Genomic DNA, 18,758 nt, shown 5'->3' with positions numbered 1-18,758 from the left:
CTATCCACTCTCCTATCCACTCTCCTATCCACTGTCCTGTCTCCCCTCCTGTACCTCTCCTGTCTCTCTCTGTCTCTCTCGCCCGATACGTCGCCTGATAAAATATCGCCAGTAAATAAAAGCGTTAAATATCATGATGAAATATGCGCATGATGTATCGTGTTCAAAATGTCTGTCAGAAATATGCCAGTCGAGGTCTTGTGATAAAAATAATACCAGTCTAAAATACTGTGATCTTAATGTCATGGAAATTAAAATATGCGTCGAAAATGATCAGCCGATTAAATATGCAATCGTCGCAGTCAAAATAATACATGCGATTAAAATATGCATCGTATAGCGATTAAAATATGCGTCAAATATGCGATCATGTAAGTCATCGCCAATCAGCCATAACCGCCGATTAAAAATGTCTGCCGGCCGCATCATAGTCCATGCATGTGCCGTTAAAATATCATGATGAACATATGCCGAGTGCAAGTATATGTCTGCGATTAAATATCGCCATAAAAATGTCGCGATCGTCATGTCAATATGTCTGCCGATAATATCGCGTCGCTCCTCATATCATCCTGATCCGCTCTCCCTATCCACTCTCCTATCCACTCTCCTGTCCCTCTCCTCTCCTTTCCCTCTACCGTCCCTCTCCTCTCCTGTCCCTCTCCTGTCCACTCTCCTGTCTCTCTCCCTCTCCTATCCACTCTCCTGTCCCTCTCCTATCCACTCTCCTATCCACTCTCCTATCTACTCTCCTGTCCACTCTCCTATCCACTCTCCTGTCCACTCTCCTATCCACTCTCCTGTCCACTCTCTGTCCGATAAAATCCACTCTCCTGTCCACTCTCCTATCCACTCTCCTGTCCCTCTCCTATCCACTCTCCTATCCACTCTCCTGTCCCTCATGATCTCCTTTCCCTCTACCGTCCCTAAAAATCTCCTGTCCCTCTGTCCTGATTAAATCTCCTGTCTCTCTCCCTCTCCTATCCACTCTCCTGTCCCTCTCCTATCTAAAATCTCCTATCCTGTCGTCCACTCTCCTGTCCTCTCCTAAAATCCTCTCCTATCCCTCTCCTAAAATATGCACTCTCCTATCCACTCTCCTGTCCACTCTCTATATCTCTATAAACTCTCCTATCTACTCTCCTGTAAAAATCTCCTATCCACTCTGTCGTCCACTCTCCTATCCCTCTCCTGTCACTCTCGCTGTCCACTGTCCTATCCTCTCCTGTCCATCTCCTGTCCACTCCTGTCCACTCTCCTATCCTCTCCTATCCAATCCTGTCTCTAAAATGTCTCTCTCCTGTCCACATCTCCTGTCATAAAATCTCCTGTCCTCTCCTGTCCTCTCCTGTCCCTCCTGTCCACTCTCTATCACTCTCTCCTGTCCACTCTCCTGTAAATCTCCGATGTCCATCCTATCCCTCATGTCTCTCTCCTGTCCACTCTCCTGTCCCTCTCCTGTCCACTCTCATATCCACTCTCCTGTCCACTCTCCTGTCACTCTCCTGTCTCTCTCCTGTCCCTCTCCTGTCCACTCTCCTGTCCACTCTCCTGTCACTCTCCTGTCTCTCTCCTGTCCCTCTCCTATCCACTCTCCTATCCAATCTCCTATCCATTCTCCTGTCCACTCTCCTATACACTCTCCTGTCCACTCTCCTGTCCACTCTCCTATCCACTCTCCTGTCCACTCTCCTGTCCACTCTCCTGTCTCTCTCCTGTCCACTCTCCTATCCACTCTCCTGTCCACTCTCCTGTCTCTCTCCTGTCCCTCTCCTGTCCACTCTCCTATCCACTCTCCTGTCTCTCTCCTGTCCACTCTCCAATCCACTCTCCTGTCCACTCTCCTGTCAACTCTCCTATCCACTCTCCTGTCCACTCTCCTATCCACTCTCCTGTCCACTCTCCTATCCACTCTACTGTCCACTCTCCTGTCTCTCTCCTGTCTCTCTCCTGTCACTCTCCTATCCACTCTCCTGTCTCTCTCCTGTCCCTCTCCTGTCCACTCTCATATCCACTCTCCTGTCTCTCTCCTGTCCACTCTCCTGTCCACTCTCCTATCCACTCTCCTGTCCACTCTCCTGTCTCTCTCCTATCTACTCTCCTATCTCTCTCCTGTCTCTCTCCTGTCTCTCTCCTGTCCCTCTCCTATCCACTCTCCTGTCCCTCTCCTGTCTCTCTCATATCCACTCTCCTGTCTCTCTCCTGTCTCTCTCCTGTCTCTCTCATATCTACTCTCCTATCTCTCTCCTGTCCCTCTCCTGTCTCTCTCCTGTCTCTCTCCTGTCCCTCTCCCATCCACTCTCCTATCCACTCTCCTGTCCCTCTCCTGTCTCTCTCCTATCCACTCTCCTGTCTCTCTCCTGTCTCTCTCCTGTCTCTCTCCTGTCCCTCTCCTGTCCCTCTCCTGTCACTCTCCTGTCCACTCTCCTGTCCACTCTCCTATCCACTCTCCTGTCCACTCTCCTCTCCCTCACCTATCCACTCTCCTATCCACTCTCCTGTCTCTCTCCTATCCACTCTCCTCTCTCCTATCCACTCTCCTGTCCCTCTCCTGTCCCTCTCCTGTCTCACTCCTATCCACTATCCTGTCCCTCTCCTGTCTCTCTCCTATCCACTCTCCTGTCCACTCTCCTGTCTCTCTCCTATTCACTCTCCTGTCCACTCTCCTGTCACTCTCCTGTCCACTCTCCTGTCTCTCTCCTATCCACTCTCCTGTCCCTCTCCTGTCTCTCTCCTATCCACTCTCCTGTAAATATCATGATTAAATATCCTGTCCAAATCCTCGCAATCTCCTGTCTCTCTCTATCATCTCCAAATGTCCTCTCCTATGTCCCTCTCCTGTCTCTCTCCTATCCATCCTGTCCACTTCTCCATAATCCTGTCCACTGTCTGTCCCTGTCTGTCTCTCCTATCCATCTGCTGTCAAATCTCATGTCCAATCTCCTGTCTCTCCTATCCAAATATGTCCCTCTCCTGTATCTCTCCTATCCCATCTCCTGTCCACTCTCCTATCCACTCTCCTGTCCACTCTCCTGTCCACTCTCCTGTCCACTCTCCTATCCTCTCTCCTGTCTCTCTCCTGTCCCTCTCCTGTCCACTCTCCTGTCCACTCTCCTGTCTCTCTCCTATCCACTCTCTTGTCCACTCTCCTGTCTCTCTCCTATCCACTCTCCTGTCCACTCTCCTATCCACTCTCCTGTCCACTCTCCTGTCCACTCGCCTATCCACTCTCCTGTCTCTTTGCTGTCCACTCTCCTGACCACTCTCCTGTCCACTCTCCTGTCCACTCTCCTGTCCACTCTCATGTCCACTCTCCTGTCTCTCTCCTGTCCACTCTCCTGTCTCTCTCCTGTCACTCTCCTATCCACTCTCCGGTCCACTCTCCTGTCCACTCTCCTGTCCACTCTCATGTCCACTCTCCTGTCTCTCTCCTGTCTCCCTCCTGTCACTCTCCTGTCACTCTCCTGTCACGCTCCTGTCACGCTCCTGTCCACTCTCCTATCCCTCTCCTGTCACGCTCCTGTCCACTCTCCTATCCACTCTCCTGTCCCTCTCCTGTCCCTCTCCTGTCACGCTCCTGTCCACTCTCCTGTCCACTCTCCTATCCACTCTCCTATCCCCTCTCCTGTCTCTCTCCTTTCCACTCTCCTGTCTCTCTCCTGTCCACTCTCCTATCTCTCTCCTTTCCACTCTCCTGTCTCTCTCCTGTCCACTCTCCTGTCTCTCTCCTGTCCACTCTCCTGTCTCTCTCCTGTCCCTCTCCTGTCTCTCTCCTGTCCACTCTCCTGTCTCTCTCCTTTCCACTCTCCTGTCTCTCTCCTGTTCATTCTCCTGTCCACTCTCCTGTCTCTCTCCCGTCCACTCTCCTGTCACTCTCCTGTCCACTCTCCTGTCACTCTCCTGTACACTCTCCTGTCACTCTCCTGTTCACTCTCCTGTCACTCTCCTGTCTCTCTCCTGTCCACTCTCCTATCCACTCTCCTGTCACTCTCCTGTCCACTCTCCCGTCCACTCTCCTGTCCACTCTCCTGTCACTCTCCTGTTCACTCTCCTGTCACTCTCCTGTCCACTCTCCTGTCTCTCTCCCGTCCACTCTCCTGTCACTCTCCTGTCCACTCTCCTGTCACTCTCCTGTACACTCTCCTGTTCACTCTCCTGTCACTCTCCTGTCTCTCTCCTGTCCACTCTCCTATCCACTCTCCTGTCACTCTCCTGTCCACTCTCCCGTCCACTCTCCTGTCCACTCTCCTGTCACTCTCCTGTTCACTCTCCTGTCACTCTCCTGTCACTCTCCTGTCTCTCTCCCGTCCACTCTCCTGTCACTCTCCTGTCCACTCTCCTGTCTCTCTCCTGTCCCTCTCCTATCCACTCCTGTCTCTCTCCTGTCCACTCTCCTGTCTCTCTCCTGTCCACTCTCCTGTCTCTCTCCTGTCCCTCTCCTATCCACTCCTGTCTCTCTCCTGTCTCTCTCCTGTCCACTCTCCTGTCTCTCTCCTATCCACTCCTGTCTCTCTCCTGTCTCTCTCCTGTCCACTCTCCTTTCTCTCTCCTGTCCACTCTCCTGTCTCTCTCCTGTCCACTCTCCTGTCTCTCTCCTGTCCACTCTCCTGTTCACTATCCTGTCTCTCTCCTGTCCACTCTCCTGTCTCTCCTGTCTCTCTCCTGTCCCTCTCATATCCACTCCTGTCTCTCTCCTGTCCACTCTCCTGTCTCTCTCCTGTCCACTCTCCTGTCTCTCTCCTGTCTCTCTCCTGTTCACTATCCTGTCTCTCTCCTGTCCACTCTCCTGTCTCTCTCCTGTCTCTCTCCTGTCTCTCTCCTGTCTCTCTCCTGTCCACTATCCTGTCTCTCTCCTGTCCACTCTCCTGTCTCTCTCCTGTCTCTCTCCTATCCACTCTCCTGTCCCTCTCCTGTCCCTCTCCTGTCTCTCTCCTGTCCCTCTCCCGTCCCTCTCCTGTCCTTCTCCTGTCCCTCTCCTGTCTCTCTCCTGTCCCTCTCCTGTCCCTCTCCTGTCCCTCTCCCGTCCCTCTCCTGTCCCTCTCCTGTCTCTCTCCTGTCCCTCTCCTGTCCCTCTCCTGTCTCTCTCCTGTCCCTCTCCTGTCTCTCTCCCGTCCCTCTCCTATCCACTTTCCTGTCACTTTCATGTCCCTCTCCTGTCTCTCTCCTGTCCCTCTCCTGTCCCTCTCCTGTCCCTCTCCCATCCCTATCCTGTCCCTCTCATGTCCCTCTCCTGTCTCTCTTCTGTCCCTCTCCTGTCCCTCTCCTGTCTCTCTCCTGTCCCTCTCCCGTCCCTCTCCTGTCCCTCTCCTGTCTCTCTCCTGTCTCTCTCCTGTCCCTCTCCTGTCTCTCTCCCGTCCCTCTCCTATCCACTTTCCTGTCACTTTCCTGTCCCTCTCCCGTCCCTCTCCTATCCACTTTCCTGTCACTTTCCTGTCCACTCTCCTGTCTCTCTCCCGTCTCTCTCCTGTCCCTCTCCTGTCTCTCTCCTGTCTTTCTCCTGTCACTCTCCTGTCCCTCTCCCGTCCCTCTCCTATCCACTCTCCTGTCCTTCTCCTGTCCCTCTCCTATCCACTCTCCTGTCCCTCTCCTGTCCCTCTCCTGTCCCTCTCCTGTCCATCTCCTGTCCACTCTCCTGTCCCTCTCCTGTCTCTCTCCCGTCCCTCTCCTGTCTCTCTCCTATCCACTCTCCTGTCCCTCTCCTGTCTCTCTCCCGTCCCTCTCCCGTCTCTCTCCTGTCCCTCTCCTGTCCACTCTCCTATCCCTCTCCTGTCTCTCTCCTGTCCCTCTCCCGTCCCTCTCCTGTCCCTCTCCTGTCTCTCTCCTGTCTCTCTCCTGTCCCTCTCCTGTCTCTCTCCCGTCCCTCTCCTATCCACTTTCCTGTCACTTTCCTGTCCCTCTCCCGTCCCTCTCCTATCCATTTTCCTGTCACTTTCCTGTCCCTCTCCTGTCTCTCTCCTGTCTTTCTCCTGTCACTCTCCTGTCCCTCTCCCGTCCCTCTCCTATCCACTCTCCTGTCCTTCTCCTGTCCCTCTCCTATCCACTCTCCTGGCCCTCTCCTGTCCCTCTCCTGTCCCTCTCCTGTCTCTCTCCCGTCCCTCTCCCGTCCCTCTCCTGTCTCTCTCCTGTCCCTCTCCTGTCCACTCTCCTATCCCTCTCCTGTCACTCTCCTGTCCCTCTCCTGTCCCTCTCCTATCCACTCTCCTGTCCCTCTCCTGTCCCTCTCCTATCCACTCTCCTGTCACTCTCCTGTCCCTCTCCTATCCACTCTCCTGTCCCTCTCCTGTCCCTCTCCTATCCACTCTCCTGTCCCTCTCCTGTCTCTCTCCCGTCCCTCTCCTGTCTCTCTCCTGTCTCTCTCCTGGCCCTCTCCTGTCTTCCCTCCTATCCACTCTCCTATCACTCTCCTATCCCTCTCCTATCCCTCTCCTGTCCCTCTCCTGTCCCTCTCCTGTCTCTCTCCTTTCCACTCTCCTATCCACTCTCCTATCCCTCTCCTGTCCCTCTCCCGTCCCTCTCCTGTCTCTCTCCCGTCCCTCTCCCGTCCCTCTCCTATCCACTCTCCTGTCCCTCTCCTGTCTCTCTCCTGTCCCTCTCCTGTCTCCCCTCCTATCCACTCTCCTGTCCATCTCCTGCCCAGGTACAGAGGACTACCGTAGCAGACTGAGTGGAGAGTGTTTCCAGGACCTGGTGTGTCCAGAGAAGTGTCGCTGTGAGGGCACCGTGGTGGACTGCTCCAATCTCAAACTGACCAAACTGCCTCCACACCTCCCCGAGCACACCACAGACCTGTAGGAGCACACACACACCACAGACCTGTAGGAACACACACACACACCACAGACCTGTAGGAGCACACACACACCACAGACCTGTAGGAGCACACACACACCACAGACCTGTAGGAGCACACACACACACCACAGACCTGTAGGAGCACACAGACCTGTAGGAGCACACACACACCACAGACCTGTAGGAGCACACACACACCACACACACACATACACACCACAGACCTGTAGGAGCACACACACACACCACAGACCTGTAGGAGCACACACACACCACAGACCTGTAGGAGCACACACACACACCACACACACACACACCACAGACCTGTAGGAGCACACACACACCACAGACCTGTAGGAGCACACACACACACACACACACACCACAGACCTGTAGGAGCACACACACACCACACACACACACACACACCACAGACCTGTAGGAGCACACACACACCACACACACACACACACACACACACACACCACAGACCTGTAGGAGCACACACACACAACACACACACACCACAGACCTGTAGGAGCACACACACACCACAGACCTGTAGGAGCACACACACACACACACACACAGACCTGTAGGACACACACACACACACACACACACACACACACAGACCTGTAGGACACACACACACCACAGACCTGTGGGAACACACACACACACACACACACACACAACTGACCTGTAGGAGCACACACACACCACAGACCTGTAGGAGCACACACACACAACACACACACACCACAGACCTGTAGGAGCACACACACACCACAGACCTGTAGGAGAACACACACACCACACACATACACACACCACAGACCTGTAGGTGCACACACACACACACACACACACACACACATACACACACCACACACACATATACACACACACCACATACACACACACCACACACACACACCACACACACACACACACCACACACACACACACACACTACACATACGCACACATACACACACACACCACACACACACACACACACACACCACACACACACCACACACACACACCACACACACACCATACACATACACATACACACACATATCTCCCAGCCCTCTCTCTCTCCCCTCTCTCTATCCCCTATATCTATCCCTCTCTCTCTCCCCTCAATCTACCACCTCTCTCTCCCCTCTCTCTATCCCCTATATCTATCCCTCTCTCCCCTCAATCTATCCCCTCTCTCTATCCCCTCTCTCTAATTTCAATTAAAATGTAAGTGCTTTATTGGCATGGGAAACATACAGAATGTTAACATTGCCAAAGCAAGTGAAGTAGATAATAAACAAAAGTGAAATAATGTATTAATATTATTCAGTTCCTTTGGCTTTGATGCCTCATGATTGAGTTTTGCTCTCTGTTTAAGTAGACTGTGACTTTGCTGTGATCTGATAGGGGTGTCAGTGGGCTGACTGTGAACGCTCTGAGAGACTCTGGGTTGAGGTCAGTGATGAAGTAGTCTACAGTACTACTGTCAAGAGATGAGCTATAGGTGTACCTACCGTACGAGTCCCCTCGAAGCCTACCATTGACTATGCACATACCCAGCGTGGTTATGTTGTCATAGTTGTGTCTAGGGGGGCAAATGGGGCAGGGAATGCTGTCACCTCCAGGCAGGTGTTTGTCCCCCTGTGTGCTGAGGGTGTCAGGTTCTTGTCCGGTTCTGGCATTTAGGTCACCACAGACTAGTACATGTCCCTGGGCCTAGAAATGGTTGATCTCTCCCTCTAGGATGGAGAAGCTGTCTTCATTAAAGTATCTATCCCCCTCTCTCTACACCCTCTCTTTATGCCCCTCTCTCTATCCCCCTCTCTCTATGCTCGTCTCTCTACCCACCTCTCTATACCCCTCCCTCTACCCCCTCTCTCTACCCCCTCTCTTTTATGCCCCTCTCTCTACCCCTCTCTTTATGCCCCTCTCTCTACCCCCTCTCTTTATGCTCATCTCTCTACCCCCTCTCTTTATGCCCCTCTCTCTACCCCCTCTCTCTCTACCCCCTCTCTTTATGCCCCTCTCTCTACCCCTCTCTTTATGCCCTCTCTCTACCCCTCTCTCTTTATGCCCTCTCTCTACCCCCTCTCTCTTTGTGCCCTCTCTCTACCCCCTCTCTCTTTATGCCCTCTCTCTACCCCCTCTCTCTTCATGCCCCTCTCTCTACCCCCTCTCTCTTTATGCCCCTCTCTCTACCCCCTCTCTCTTTATGCCCCTCTCTCTACACCCTCTCTTTATGCCCCTCTCTCTACCCCCTCTCTCTTTATGCCCCTCTCTACCCCCTCTCTTTATGCCCCTCTCTCTACCCCCTCTCTCTCTACCCCCTCTCTCTACCCCTCTCTCTTTGTGCCCTCTCTCTACCCTCTCTCTTTATGCCCCTCTCTCTACCCCCTCTCTTTGTGCCCTATCTCTACCCCCTCTCTTTATGCCCCTCTCTCTACCCCCTCTCTTTGTGCCCCTCTCTCTACCCCTCTCTCTTTATGCCCCTCTCTGTACCCCCTCTCTTTATGCTCATCTCTCTACCCCTCTCTCTATCCCCTCTCTCTACCCCTCTCTTTATGCCCCTCTCTCTCTACCCCTCTCTCTGCCCCTCTCTCTATCCCCCTCTCTCCACCCCCTCTCTTTATGCCCCTCCCTCTACCCCCTCTCTCTATGCCCATCTCTCTACCCACCTCTCTATGCCCCTCTCTACCCTCTCTCTTTATACTCCTCCCTCTACCCCCTCTTTCTATGCCCATCTCTCTACCCCTCTCTCTATCCCCCTCTCTCTACCCCCTCTCTCTATGCTCATCTCCCTACCCACCTCTCGATGCCCCTCTCTCTACCCTCTCTCTCTATAGCCCCTCTCTCTGTGCCCCTCTCTCTACCCCTCTCTCTACCCCTCTCTCTGCCCTCTCTCTCTATACCCCTCTCTCTCTATATGCCCTCTCTCTACCCCCTCTTTCTATCCCCTCTCTCTACCCTCTCTCTCTATCCCCCTCTCTCTACCCCCTCTCTGTATACCCCTCTCTCTACACACCTCTCTATACCCCTCTCTCTCTATGCCCCTCTCTCTACCCCTCTCTCTATCCCCTCTCTCTATCCCCCTCTCTCTATGCCCATCTCTCTACCCACCTCTCTATGCCCCTCTCTCTACCCTCTCTCTATACCCCCTCTCTTTATGCCCCTCTCTATACCACTCTCTCTACCCCTCTCTCTATACCCCCTCTCTATATGCTCCTCTCTATACCCCCTCTCTCTATCCCCCTCTCTCTACCCCTCTCTCTCTATGCCCCTCTCTCTACACACCTCTCTATGCCCCTCTCTCTACCCCCTCTCTCTATACCCCTCTCTCTACCCCTCTCTCTATGCTCATCTCTCTACCCACCTCTCGTGCCCCTCTCTCTACCCTCTCTCTCTATAGCCCCTCTCTCTATCCCCTCCCTCTACCCCCTCTCTCTACCCCCTCTCTCTATACCCCTCTCTCTACACACCTCTCTATGCCCCTCTCTCTACCCCCTCTCTCTATGCCCCTCTCTCTACCCCCTCTCTCTATACCCCTCTCTCTACACACCTCTCTATGCCCCTCTCTCTACCCCCTCTCTCTCTAACCCCTCTCTCTATGCCCAACCCCATCAATACTAGTTCACCCTCACCACATCTCACAGTGAGTGATGGCTAGCTAATAGCACCAGGCAATCCCGGGCTATTGGGCCCTGGCTCCACTCTGGCCAAGTCCCAGTGCAGAGCATGTCAGGGAAACTAAATGTTGCCCTTCTGCACTGGCTAGAGGACATATACCACATCAGGATGTTTTCTCCCTCTCTCCTCTCTATTGTCTCTCTTCCCCCTCTCCTCTCCTCTCCCCTCTCTCTCCCTCCCTCCCTTTATCTCTCTCTGTCTCCTCTCTGCTCTTGCTTCTCTCTCTCCCTCCCTTTATCTCTCTCTGTCTCCTCTCTCCTCTTGCTTCTCTCTCTCCCTCCCTTTATCTCTCTCTCTCCTCTCTCTCCCTCCCTTTATCTCTCTCTCTCTCCTCTCTCTCCCTCCCTTTATCTCTCTCTCTCCCTCCCTTTCTCTCTCTCTCTCTTTCTCCTCTCTCTGTCTCCTCTCTCCTCTTGCTTCTCTCTCTCCCTCCCTTTATCTCTCTCTCCTCTCTCTCTCCATCCCTTTATCTCTCTCCCTCCCCTTATCTTTATCTCTCTCTCTCCTCTCTCTCTCCCTCTCTCTATGCCCATCTCTCTACCCACATCTCTATGCCCCTCTCTCTACCCTCTCTCTCTATACCCCCTCTCTTTATGCCCTTCTCTCTACCCCCTCTCTCTATACCCCTCTCTCTATACACCTCTCTATACCCCTCTCTCTATACACCTCTCTATACCCCTCTCTCTATGCCCCTCTTTCTACCCCCTCTCTCTATACCCCTCTCTCTATACACCTCTCTATGCCCCTCTTTCTACCCCCTCTCTCTATACCCCTCTCTCTACCCACCTTTCTATGCCCCTCTCTCTACCCCTCTCTCTATACCCCTCTCTCTATACACCTCTCTATGCCCCTCTTTCTACCCCCTCTCTCCATACCCCTCTCTCTATACACCTCTCTATGCCCCTCTTTCTACCCCCTCTCTCTATACCCCTCTCTCTACCCACCTTTCTATGCCCCTCTCTCTACCCCCTCTCAATACTAGTTCACCCTCATCACATCTCACAGTGAGTGATGGCTAGCTAATAGCACCAGGCAATCCCGGCTATTGGGCCCTGGCTCCACTCTGGCCAAGTCCCAGTGCAGAGCATGTCAGGGAAACTAAATGTTGCCCTTCTCCACTGGCTAGAGGACATATACCACATCAGGATGTTTTCCCCCTCTCTCCTCTCTATTGTCTCTCTCCCCCCTCTCCTCTCCCCTCTCTCTCCCTCCCTCCCTTTATCTCTCTCTCTCTCTCTCCTCTCTCTGTCTCCTCTCTCCTCTTGCTTCTCTCTCTCCCTCCTTTATCTCTCTCTCCTCTCTCTCCCTCCCTTTATCTCTCTCTCTCTCCTCTCTCTCCCTCCCTTTATCTCTCCTCTCTCTCTCCCTCCCTCTCTCTCTCTCTCTCTCTCTCTCTCTCTCTCTCTTTCTCCTCTCTCTGTCTCCTCTCTCCTCTTGCTTCTCTCTCTCCCTCCCTTTATCTTTATCTCTCTCTCTCCCTCCCTCCCTTTATCTCTCTCTCTCCTCTCTCTCTCTCTCCCTCCCTTTATCTTTATCTCTCTCTCTCTCTCTCTCTCTCTCTCTCTCCCTCCCATTGTCTTTATCTCTCTCTCTCTCCTCTCTCTCTCTCCCTCCCTTTATCTTTATACTTCTCTCTCTCTCTCTCTCTCTCTCTCTCCCTTCTTCCCTTTATCTCTCTCTCTCCCTCCCTTTAATTTTATCTCTCTCCTCTCTCTCCCTCCCTTTATCTCTCTCCTCTCTCTCTCTCTCTCTCCTGTATCTTTATCTCTCTCTCTCCTCTCTCTCTCCTCCTTTGTATCTCTCTCCTCTCTCTCTCCCTCCCTTTTTCTGTATATCTCTCTCTCCTCTCTCCCTCCCTGCCTCCCTTTATCTCTCTCTCTCCTCTCTTTCTCCCTCCTTTATCCTTATCTCTCTCTCTCTCCTCTCTCCCTCCCCCTTTATCTCTCTCTCCTCTCTCCCTCCCTCCCTTTATCTCTCCTCTCTCTCTCCCTCCCTCCCTTTATCTCTCTCTCTCTCTCTCCTCTCTCCCTCCCTCCTTTATATCTCTCCTCTCTCTCTCTCCTCCCTCCCTCCCTCCCTCCCTCCCTCCCTTTATCTCTCTCTCCTCTCTCTCCTTTATCTTTATCCCTCTCTCTCCACTCTCTATCCCTCCTTTATCTCTCTCTCTCTCCTCTCTTCCTCCCTCCCTTTATCTCTCTCTCTCCTCTCTCTCCCTTTATCTTTATCCCTCTCTCTCCTCTCTCTATCCCTCCCTTTATCTTTATCTCTCTCTCCTCTCTCCCTCCCTCCCTTTATATCTCTCTCCTCTCTCTCTCCCTCCCTTTATCTTTATCGCTCTCTCCCTCCCTCCCTTTATTTCTCTCTCTCTCCTCTCTCCCTCCCTCCCTTTATCTCTCTCTCCTCTCTCCCTCCCTCCCTTTATATCTCTCTCCTCTCTCTCTCCCTCCCTTTATCTTTATCGCTCTCTCTCCCCCCCTCCCTTTATTTCTCTCTCTCTCCTCTCTCCCTCCCTCCCTTAATCTCTCTCCTCTCTCTCCCTCTCTTTATCTTGATCTCTCTCTCTCCTCTCATCTCTCTCTCTCTTTCCTTCCCAAATAAACTATTTTATGTTAGCAAAGGTTGATGATTGGCGATCGCCCACCCATCATACAAACTCGTCCCTTTAGCGGCGAGCGATTTGAATATTGATGACTCTTCAGTTTTCTTTCTCCGTCCTTTATCTAAGTGATTTTTTTATGTCTCTTGCCTGGCTTTAGCAACTGCATTCTGTCTCTCTCTCTCTCCCCCCCCTCTCTCTCTCTCTCTCTTTTTCTATCTATCTATCTCTCTCTCTCTCTCTCTACCTCTCTCTCTCTCTACCCCCCTCTCTCTCTCTCTCTCTCTCTCTCTCTCTGTGTCGCTCTCTCTGTCTGTCTCTCTCTCTCTCTCTCTGTCTCTCTCTCTCCCTGTCTCTCTCTCTGTCTCTCAACCCTCTCTCTCTGTCTCTCCCCCTCTCGCTCTCTCTGTCTCTCTCTCTCCTCTCCTCTCTCTCTCTCTCTCTCTCTCTCTCTCTCTCTCTTTTCTGTGTGTCTCTCTCTCTGTCTCTGTCTCTCTCTCTCTCTCCCTGTCTCTCTCTCCCTGTCTCTCTCTCTCTGTCTCTCTCTCTCTCTCTGTCTCTCTCTCTCCCCCCCCTCTCTCTCTGTGTCTCTCTCTCTCTCTCTGTCTCTCTCTCTCTCTCTCCCTGGCTCTCTCGCTCTTTCTCTCTCTCTCTCTCTCTCTCTCTCTCTCTCTCTCTCTCTCTCTCTCTCCACAACAGGCGCCTGAATGACAATGAAATGTCCATCCTGGAGGCTGTGGGGACCTTTAAGAAGCTCCCCAACCTGAGGAAGATGTATGGCTGTTTTCATTGCCCTTTAAAACACACATACACACAGGCTGAGTTGTTGTGGTGTGTTGCAGTCTGGGCATGTCTTGTCTGAGAGGTTTATGTCAACACCAACTTTTTATGCAATGAGCGGTTTTAAGAACCTAGGGAGGGGAAGAGAGGAGAAGATGGGGAGGAGAGGAGACTGGGGTGGAGAGAGGGAGGCAGGGGAATATTCTATTCAAATGGGAGAGGACAATGTGATTTATAGTCAGGCAATATAAAAGGCCCACTCCAGGAAGATGAAAAAAGCCAAGTCTGCTGCTGCTGCTGTACACAACACGATGAGGAGTGATTTATCTAACATGAAAATGCGTACCATCTAGCATCATGAGAGAAATTATATATTGAGCAACATCTAAACTTCTCCCCTCTTCTTCATGGCGCCATGGAAAACTGGTGTTGACGTTGTTTGCTACCCACCACACATAGGAATGCTATATATATATATTTCCTGTTGTTTGCAACCAATCATACTTTGGATTGTTTGGCCTAAGACTATGACACAGCGGGTAAAACCAGTTGAAATAATGTAATTTCCACCTGTTCCGCCCTTTGGGGACAGATTAGGATGCAGGCGAGACAAACGGTAACCCAATTAGGCTTGATGATTGATTCTCCCTGTTACTGGAGTGGGAGGCTAAATGAGAAGTTTATGTGTTTGGCTGGTTATAATGATGTTTAGGTAAAAAGATCTTAACACAGTGTGATATTTACCATGTTCCCTCTCTCACAGTAACCTTAGCAACAACAAGCTGCGGGACATACGCGAGGGGGCCTTCGACGGAGCCGTGGGGGTCTTGGAGTTGCTTCTGACGGGCAACAAGCTGCAGGCGCTGCAGGGACGAATGTTCCGAGGGCTGACCGGACTCAAGACACTGTTAGTGGAGCCGAGCGGCCATCTTAGAATATAAAGGCTTAGACCCAATGCCCAAGGGTTGAAGTTGTATTTAATAATATCCACATGGCAGTCATAATCTAGGTTTCCATCTAATTGGCGACAGATTGTCATGCAAATATTCTAAAATCTGCTTAAATAAAATACCTGCGGTGTGTTTCCACCAAACTAATTTGTTGAGGATAAAAATCACTATGTGATGACATACTTTTAGTTTTCATGTACAGAATAAAACTCTAAAGTTCAATATCTTTCCATCTCATTTTCAACTCTACCAATAGTTTTGTCACAGACACTGTTGCGTTGAATAGACATGTGCCTCCTCTGGTCTTGACACGTGGGCTCCAGACAAAAGCTTGCAGATAAAGTGCAGGTAGGCTAGTCTACATGATGAGATTATGGATAAGAGCGAGAATATGTTTATCGATCATCATGTCATCAGAATAAGACCATCAATATGTATTGTAAAGGAGAAAAACATGTCCTTATCAATCTACACACAATACCCCATAATGAGAAAGCAAAAAACAGGTTTTGGGATTTTTGGGGAAATGTATTGAAAATAAAACACAGAAATGACTTATTTATATAAATATTCAGACCCTTTTCTATGAGCTCAGGTGCATCCTGTTCCCATTGATCATCCTTGACATGTTTCCACAATTTGTTTGGAGTCAACTTGTGGTAAATTCAATTGATTGGACTTGATTTGGAAAGACACATACCTGTCTATATAAGCTCCCACAGTTGACAGTGCATGTCAGAGCAAAAACCAAGTCATGAGGTCGAAGGAATTGTCTGTAGAGCTCCGAGACAGGATTATGACGAGGCACATCTGGGGAAGGGTACCAAAAACATGTCTGCAGCATTGAAGGTCCCTAAGAACACAGTGGCCTCCATCATTCTTAAATGGAAGAAGTTTGGAACCACCAAGACTCTTCCAGTAGTTGGCCGCCCGGCCAAACTGAGCAATCGGGGGAGAAGGGCGTTGGTCAGGGAGGTGACCAAGAACCTGATGGTCACTCTGACAGAGCTCTAGAGTTCCTCTGTGGAGATCCTCTGGAGGAAACATGCCACTATCCCTACAGTGAAGCATGGTGGTGGCAGCATCATGCTGTGGAGATGTTTTTCAGTGGCAGGGACTGGGAGACTAGTCAGGATCGAGGGAAAGTTGAATGGAGCACACAGATCCTTGATGAAAACCTGCTCCAGAGTGCTCAGGACCTCAGACTGGGGTCAAAGGGTCGCTTTCCAACAGGACAATGACCCTAAGCACACCGCCAAGAATTCGCAGTAGTGATTCGGGACAATTCTCTGAATGTCCTTGAGTGGCCCAGCCTAGCATCTCTGAAGAGACCTGAAAATAGCTGTGCAGCGACGCTCCCCGTCCAACCTGACAGAGCTTGAGAGGATCTGCAGAGAAGAATGGGAGAAACACCCTCAAATACAGGTGTGCCAGGCTTGTACCTTCACACCCAAGAAGACTCGAGGCTGTAATCGCTGCCAAAGGTGCTTCAAAAAAATGTAAACATTTGCAACCTGTTTTTGCTTCGTCGTTATGAGGTTTTATGTGTAGATTGATGGGAATTGTTTTTATCATCCATTTAAGAATAAGGCTGTAATGTAATACAATTTGAAAAAGTCAAGGGGTCGGAATACTTTCGGAATACACTGTTATGCCATTTAGCAGATGATTTTATCCAAAGTGACTTACACCGTATGAATCTATTCAATAATGTGTCCACACACAATACATCTAACCACTGTATACTCAACAACATTCACAGACATACACACTCCCTAACAGACAATACATCTAACCACTGTATACTCAACAACATTCACAGACATACATACTCCCTAACAGACCATACATCTAACCACTGTATACTCAACAACATTCACAGACATACACACTCCCTAACAGACCATACATCTAACCACTGTATACTCAACAACATTCACAGACATACACACTCCCTAACAGACCATACATCTAACCACTGTATACTCAACAACATTAACAGACATACACACTCCCTAACAGACAATACATCTACCCACTGTATACTCAACAACATTCAAAGACATACACACTCCCTAACAGACCATACATCTAACCACTGTATACTCAACAACATTCACAGACATACACACTCCCTAACAGACCATACATCTAACCACTGTATACTCAACAACATTCACAGACATACACACTCCCTAACAGACAATACATCTACCCACTGTATACTCAACAACATTCACAGACATACACACTCCCTAACAGACCATACATCTAACCACTGTATACTCAACAACATTCACAGACATACACACTCCCTAACAGACAATACATCTAACCACTGTATACTCAACAACATTCACAGACATACATACTCCATAACAGACAATACATCTAACCACTGTATACTCAACAACATTAACAGACATACATACTCCATAACAGACCATACATCTAACCACTGTATACTCAACAACATTCACAGACATACACACTCCCGAACAGACAATACATCTAACCACTGTATACTCAACAACATTCACAGACATACACACTCCCGAACAGACAATACATCTAACCACTGTATACTCAACAACATTCACAGACATACATACTCCCGAACAGACAATACATCTAACCACTGTATACTCAACAACATTCACAGACATACACACTCCATAACAGACCATACATCTAACCACTGTATACTCAACAACATTCACAGACATACATACTCCATAACAGACAATACATCTAACCACTGTATACTCAACAACATTCACAGACATACACACTCCCTAACAGACCATACATCTAACCACTGTATACTCAACAACATTCACAGACATACATACTCCATAACAGACAATACATCTAACCACTGTATACTCAACAACATTAACAGACATACATACTCCATAACAGACAATACATCTAACCACTGTATACTCAACAACATTCACAGACATACACACTCCCGAACAGACAATACATCTAACCACTGTATACTCAACAACATTCACAGACATACATACTCCCTAACAGACCATGCATCTAACCACTGTATACTCAACAACATTAACAGACATACACACTCCCTAACAGACAATACATCTACCCACTGTATACTCAACAACATTCAAAGACATACACACTCCCGAACAGACAATACATCTAACCACTGTATACTCAACAACATTCACAGACATACATACTCCATAACAGACGATACATCTAACCACTGTATACTCAACAACATTCACAGACATACACACTCCCTAACAGACCATACATCTAACCACTGTATACTCAACAACATTCACAGACATACACACTCCCGAACAGACAATACATCTAACCACTGTATACTCAACAACATTCACAGACATACATACTCCCGAACAGACAATACATCTAACCACTGTATACTCAACAACATTCACAGACATACACACTCCATAACAGACCATACATCTAACCACTGTATACTCAACAACATTCACAGACATACATACTCCATAACAGACAATACATCTAACCACTGTATACTCAACAACATTCACAGACATACACACTCCCTAACAGACCATACATCTAACCACTGTATACTCAACAACATTCACAGACATACACACTCCCTAACAGACAATACATCTAACCACTGTATACTCAACAACATTCACAGACATACATACTCCATAACAGACAATACATCTAACCACTGTATACTCAACAACATTAACAGACATACATACTCCATAACAGACCATACATCTAACCACTGTATACTCAACAACATTCACAGACATACACACTCCCGAACAGACAATACATCTAACCACTGTATACTCAACAACATTCACAGACATACATACTCCCTAACAGACAATACATCTAACCACTGTATACTCAACAACATTCAAAGACAT

At 49.8% G+C, this 18,758-nt stretch overlaps 1 protein-coding gene across 1 annotated transcript in view; it reads left to right on the top strand.

Annotated features, from left to right (window-relative positions):
• LOC115123089 (slit homolog 3 protein-like) overlaps positions 1-18,758 on the top strand; it is a 516,835-nt gene that overhangs the window by 359,804 nt on the left and 138,273 nt on the right. The window contains 3 exon segments of the mRNA XM_065018507.1: positions 6,638-6,788; positions 13,802-13,876; positions 14,646-14,789. Of these exon segments, the coding sequence (XP_064874579.1) occupies positions 6,638-6,788; positions 13,802-13,876; positions 14,646-14,789 (370 nt within the window).

The sequence above is a fragment of the Oncorhynchus nerka genome, linkage group LG5 (genome assembly GCF_034236695.1).
Source record: "Oncorhynchus nerka isolate Pitt River linkage group LG5, Oner_Uvic_2.0, whole genome shotgun sequence".
Classification (NCBI taxonomy): Eukaryota; Metazoa; Chordata; class Actinopteri; order Salmoniformes; family Salmonidae; genus Oncorhynchus; species Oncorhynchus nerka.
This window is presented reverse-complemented; position numbering and strand designations above follow the sequence as displayed.